Source organism: Capsicum annuum, chromosome 3 (assembly GCF_002878395.1).
Source record: "Capsicum annuum cultivar UCD-10X-F1 chromosome 3, UCD10Xv1.1, whole genome shotgun sequence".
Lineage (NCBI taxonomy): Eukaryota > Viridiplantae > Streptophyta > Magnoliopsida > Solanales > Solanaceae > Capsicum > Capsicum annuum.
In genome coordinates this window covers 118,228,262-118,233,563 of record NC_061113.1, presented here as the reverse complement: position 1 = coordinate 118,233,563, position 5,302 = coordinate 118,228,262, and the positions used below count along the sequence as shown (strand labels likewise).

General features: G+C 35.3%; 1 protein-coding gene across 2 annotated transcripts; it reads right to left on the bottom strand.

The window, feature by feature from the left end:
* Window positions 1–1,190: 1,190 nt before the first annotated feature.
* LOC107874958 (cell division cycle 20.2, cofactor of APC complex) lies at window positions 1,191–3,890 on the bottom strand. Of its 2 annotated transcripts, XM_016721645.2 has the most exons (8): window positions 3,444–3,890; window positions 3,243–3,344; window positions 2,931–3,122; window positions 2,574–2,843; window positions 2,370–2,472; window positions 1,972–2,288; window positions 1,632–1,799; window positions 1,192–1,552 (listed from the first exon to the last, which is right to left on the bottom strand). In XM_016721645.2, the coding sequence occupies exons 1-8, from the start codon at window positions 3,528–3,530 to the stop codon at window positions 1,409–1,411; spliced, it is 1,383 nt and encodes a 460-aa protein (XP_016577131.1). In that variant the 5' UTR covers window positions 3,531–3,890; the 3' UTR covers window positions 1,192–1,408. The 2 variants fall into 2 exon arrangements, with proteins under 2 accessions (XP_016577132.1, XP_016577131.1); XM_016721646.2 differs by lacking the exon at window positions 3,243–3,344 and having other exon boundaries at window positions 1,191–1,552.
* Between the last annotated feature and the right edge of the window lie 1,412 nt (window positions 3,891–5,302).

Sequence of the window (5,302 nt, the reverse complement as noted above, 5' to 3'; positions counted from 1 at the left end):
GTCAGTTGACCAAACCATATTAATAATATGTTTTTAGTATTTGATTTTTGTTGTCATCTGAATTATCACCGTCTTAGTTTGCAAACTTTAAGCTTGCGCATGACGCCCTCTCGATTTCGAACCCAACAAGTGGTATCAGATCATACGGTTCAAAGGTCCAATGGTTTGGTGAAACGATGTTGAAAACAAGTTCAAGGTGGTTCTAATCAATTTGCAATCAATGTAATGATGATGAAGATTTTTTGTCCAACTACATGTGGAGAAGAATTTTTAAGCATATTTCAACATTCCTGTAGTTGCATCTTTAAATATAAAAATAAAATATTTATTTTTAACCTACTTTTAACCATAATATTTTAAATCTTATTTTTAACCATCGCAAGCAACAGTGATGAAGATTATGTAAAGAACGAAGATCATGCACGCAAAGAAGGTGGATCAAATTATGTCAAGAAAATTAAGCCAAAAAGGGGAGATTTGTTAAGATTTTTCCCCTGGTTTTCTTACCAAGTTTAAGTTTTACTTTTCTTGAAAGAAAAATAAAAGTAATACCATAATTACTTTTACTTTTCCTGAAAGGAAAATATAAAACTTTTTCATATTTGACTAACCTCTTTCTTTGAGGAAAGGTTTTGAAACTCTATAAATAAACTACCTCTTTCTCATATCATAACATAATAGTATCCACAATGTAGTCATAAAAGAAAAGGTTTTGAAACTCTATAAATAAATTACCTCTTTCTCATACCATAACACAATAGCATCCACAATGTAGTCATAAAAAGTCTTGCTTAGGAGAGATTTCTCTCAATAGGTTTTAAGTTTTTTCAATATTATTTTTAATATGTAGGTCGTTTGACCAAACCATATTAATAATATATTTTTAGTATTTGATTTTTGTTGTCATCTGAATTATCACCGTCTTAATTTGCAAACTTTAAGTTTACGCACGATGCCCTCTCAATTTCGAACCCAATATTATTTTGGGGTGTGAAAATATTTCTCCGATGAACGATTTGACCACCTTAATGATGTTTCTTTCTCCAATGTTAAGTCATCACTAAGTCCTTCTGATCTTCCTACCAAGCACTATCAATTATTACAATTTTTTAAAGCTTTTGTGCGTGACTTCTGCAGATGTACACGACTTCAACCAAGGGCCTCATAGATTTGTACCTTCAAGTTTATACATTTAGAATGTTCTTTCTACATAATATGCCTCGGTTCTCATGGCGAGTGCCTGTAATTGAACTAGATGTACTATATCTTTCTTTACCATAGGATTAGTAATCTATGATATATCTATGCATGCTGAGAATTGACACACAGGATGATAGAATATGTGACAGGCATTATTACCGGCAAAGCTATATTTCAAACATTTTCATTCTAAAATTTAAGCAGCTGATTATCTCACTGCTGATGCCTTAAGGGACAAGAGATTATCCAAATTTGTGATTTTTACACTGCTTTCCTGAGGGGGGCCAAATATCTCCCAGAACCTAAGAGTCTCATCTGCTCCAGCTGATACCACAGTCAAACCATCAGGGCTCTGCATGAAGAGAAGGAAAGTTACCGTCTCAATTTTGATAGAAAAATTACTCCTAATTGTTTTGATGTCGAAGTCTCACCTGGGAGAGATGCAGAATTCTTGATGAAGAAGTATGACGCAGTGGCTCTCCGATTCTAGCCATGGAAGGATAACTCCATAAACACAACTGACAATGAGATTCACCCCTTCCAAATCCATGGCCACTTAATATCTCTTTGTGATGCCTGTTCCATTGAAGCCCACAAATCTGCCGATTTAAGGAAAATTTATATGAATCAAAATTATGATGAAAATTTGTGATAAATCTATAAACTGAAATGTCATTGTTCAAAAAGTCAAGTTAGTGGAAAGTGGGAGCTGTGGTATCCATGCAGACTAATACATAATTGCTATAAGGAAAAAGTAATGTTAAAACTTACCTGGGCTCCAGTTTTGTTGGTGCTGATGCATGTCCCCTTGCGGGTATTCCAAATCTTAAGACATCCATCATCTATGCCTCCTCCAGAGGCTAATACATCACCGTTATATGGACACCAAGCTAGGGCCTTGACTGCAGCATGATGTTCATTGAACCGGTGCATATAATGCCTTGAGCTCATCTTGGAAATATCCCATATGTACACCAGATTGTCATTGCCACCAGTGGCAAGTGCATTCCCCGTGAAAGACCACTTCACGCCACAAACTTCCCCTCTATGTACTCTTGATTGAGAGACCAAACTATTTCTTGCTCTCACTGCCAATGAGACTTGCAAGTAAGTAGGCTGCTGTTATAAGAGAATAATTAACTATATCAGTAAAGAAAAGTTAGTACTACCATCATGATTGATAATAGCTCTGTCTTTACTCCCTGAGGTTAAAATATGACCCTTCCATGCAACACAACCCACTCTGCTCTGATGGCCTTGCAGTCCTCTCACCTGTTTATGTGAACGAAAGAAGTATAATTACTTAAATGGAAACAACAAGAATACTTTTTCTACTACAATGTAAGCATGTAACCGACATTAACAGGTCTTACAAGCTTCGAAGTCTCAGCATCCCAGAGCTGGAGTTTGGAGGAATTACAACCAACTGCTACTGTTTTTCCATCATCAGACCATGTTACACTAGTAGGATTATCGCGTTCACGCATCAATTCCATCAGTACCTGTGCTTTTTGAACTTGAGCATTCCAGATGTATAGCCTTGGTCCAAGTACAACGGCAAGTATGTTTGATTTCCCCCAATCCATAATATTTGAGTAATAGTCATCTGGCAAGTGAGGAGCATCTAGAGTTCGAGTTGCTATCTGCATATAATATCCCAACATATTGTTTGACACATCAAAATAAGCATCAGAAACTTCATGTAAATTCAAACCAAGGGAAATATTTACCAAGGGGAACTTTCGATATCGCCTAGTGTCATTAGTTTTCAGGGGAACTTCTTCATCACTACGGCGCATTTCATCAATTAGACGTGTGGATTGCCTACATGATTTGGGACTCCCTCTAAAAACCAGCATTCTGAATGGTCTTCCTTGTACATCCAAATTTAGATTTTCCTCCATCTTCCTTCTATATTCATCCTATGATCAAAAGGAACAAAACAAAAATCATACAAGCAAACAACTAAAATGGGGGGCTCGGAAATAGAATTTCTGAGAAACAATTCAAGAAATGATAAAGGGGTTGAGGAAGAAACTAACACTGAAGTTGGGTTTTACGAGTTTCTTGGTTCTTGTGTTGGTGAGTAAAGTGTGTGCTTGATCAAGATTCATCATGCTTCTATTCGGTATAAATCTATCTCCCTTCATCACAAATTAACATTCGAAATCAATTCATCAAAATACAGATCTCCTAAATTATTAACACATAATGAAACTAAAAGGGTAGTGTGAATTAATTACAGGAAAATCGTAGTGGACGGGAGTGCTGAGAAGACGAGTTGGAGAATACCAATCTGTTTGAATTCTTGTTACTGAATTGTCATCCATTGTAGAACATTTCCCAATAGCCTTTTCCAATCTTGTTTTGTTGATTTGGATTGCTGTTAAAGAAAGCTTATTGAGAATGGTAGTTAAGCAATATTTGGCGCCAAATTAGTTTGTTTCACTGCTTATGCTTTACGGAGACGTCGGTTTGTTTCCCCTCAACGGTAATTATTTCTTTTCTTTTCTTTTCTTTTCTTTTTTCAACATAAAAAGGACAAAAGGGGAAATAGTAGAACAGGCCTTGTAAGTTCTTTTTACTCATTTTTTTCTTGGCAAAATGAACTTCTGGACCCCTGTATTATGTCGATTTTGTAAGTTGAACACTTCTACTTACATGTTTGTCATCTGGACCCCTGAACCCACTAAAAAACTATTTTTTAAACCATTTGACTGTTGATTTTGTCTACATAGCATTAAATGGCGGACAAGGATAAGAAGAGTGTAGTCTCTCGCCTGGGGTGCGCGTGAAGATCAATTTTTGATCAATTTAATATTAAAATAATTTTTTAAAAAAATAAATATAATATTAAAATTAAAAAAAAAAGATCTTTTTTTCCTACAGATTTTTTAACTTAAAAATATTTTAAAAATAACAAATTTTAAAAAAAAAATTAAAACCCCCCCCCCCCCCCGTCCAGCCCCTCCCCACCCACACCTCAACTCCTCCCCACGCACCCCAGCCCCTCCCCATTCACCCCAGTCTCTCCAGGCCTTCTCCCCTGCTGCCCCCTTCCCCCCACCATTTTCCCAGCTTTCTTCCCCAAGCCCCTCTCCCCCATCCCAACCCCCAGCCTCCCTCCCTCGCCGCCCCACCAGTTCCCAAGCAAAGAAACCTCCATTTACGAAGACACTGATTCACAAAATTCACTCAATTCAAGAATTTTCAACTTTTTTGAATTATTCAAATCACAAAAAAAAAAAATTAAAAAAAAGCACAAAAATTGTATTTTTATATTGAATTTCAAGTTTCTCGAATTACCCAAATCACAAAAAATTTAAAGAAAGCATTAAAATTAAATCTTTACATTGAATTTCAAGTTTCTTAAATTACCCAAATCACAAAAGTCTCTATAACTTTCTTCTTTCCATACTTCTTAAATTTTTTGGCCCTCACTTTTCAATTTTTTCGTAGAGCAAGAAGAATAAGAAGATGAAGTTGATAAAAGGAAAAGAAGAATGAGAAGACAGGAAGAAGATTAACAAAAAAGAAAGAAGAAGAAGAACAAGAAATAGAGAGAAAGAACCTAAAAAGAAAAGAAAAAGAGGTAGAGGTTGTTTTGTTTGTTTGTTTGTTTATTTATTTATTTATTTATTTAGTGGCACATGTGACAGCTGACGTAGGAGAGTGTATTACACTCACCAAAAAAGGATTTAAAATGTTGTTTTTTAGTAGGTTCAGGGGTCCAGATGACAAACATGTAAGTAGAATTGTCTAACTTACAAAACCGACATAATACAGCGGTTCAGAAGATCATTTTGTCTTTTTTCTTTTATAAATGATTAACAGGGTAATTAAGAAGGTTTATTTGAAAGCTACAAATTAAGAACAGACCAGTCAAATTCGAATTCGTAATACTATGAGTCATATTGTTATTTTTTTACCACATGAAATATTTTTGTGATCCTAGAAACATTTAACTTTTTGTTTAACTAGTTAAGACTTAAGAGAAAATGCTATAAATAATTGTAAACCTATAAAATGTACATAAAAATTATTCTCTGGCGAATTATGAATTTTATCTAGGGGTGTCAAGTGGGCCGGCCTGACCCGGCCC

What these genes read in the sequence shown, in the direction of transcription:
- LOC107874958 (XM_016721645.2), bottom strand. Translation starts at nt 3,530, where the DNA reads ATGGATGACAATTCAGTAACAAGAATTCAAACAGATTGGTATTCTCCA. An exon ending in CCGTCCACTACGATTTTCCT is followed by an intron (nt 3,345 to 3,443) that starts GTAATTAATTCA and finishes TTTGTGATGAAG; the next exon opens with GGAGATAGATTTATACCGAA. An exon ending in GAATTCTGCATCTCTCCCAG is followed by an intron (nt 1,553 to 1,631) that starts GTGAGACTTCGA and finishes CTCTTCATGCAG; the next exon opens with AGCCCTGATGGTTTGACTGT.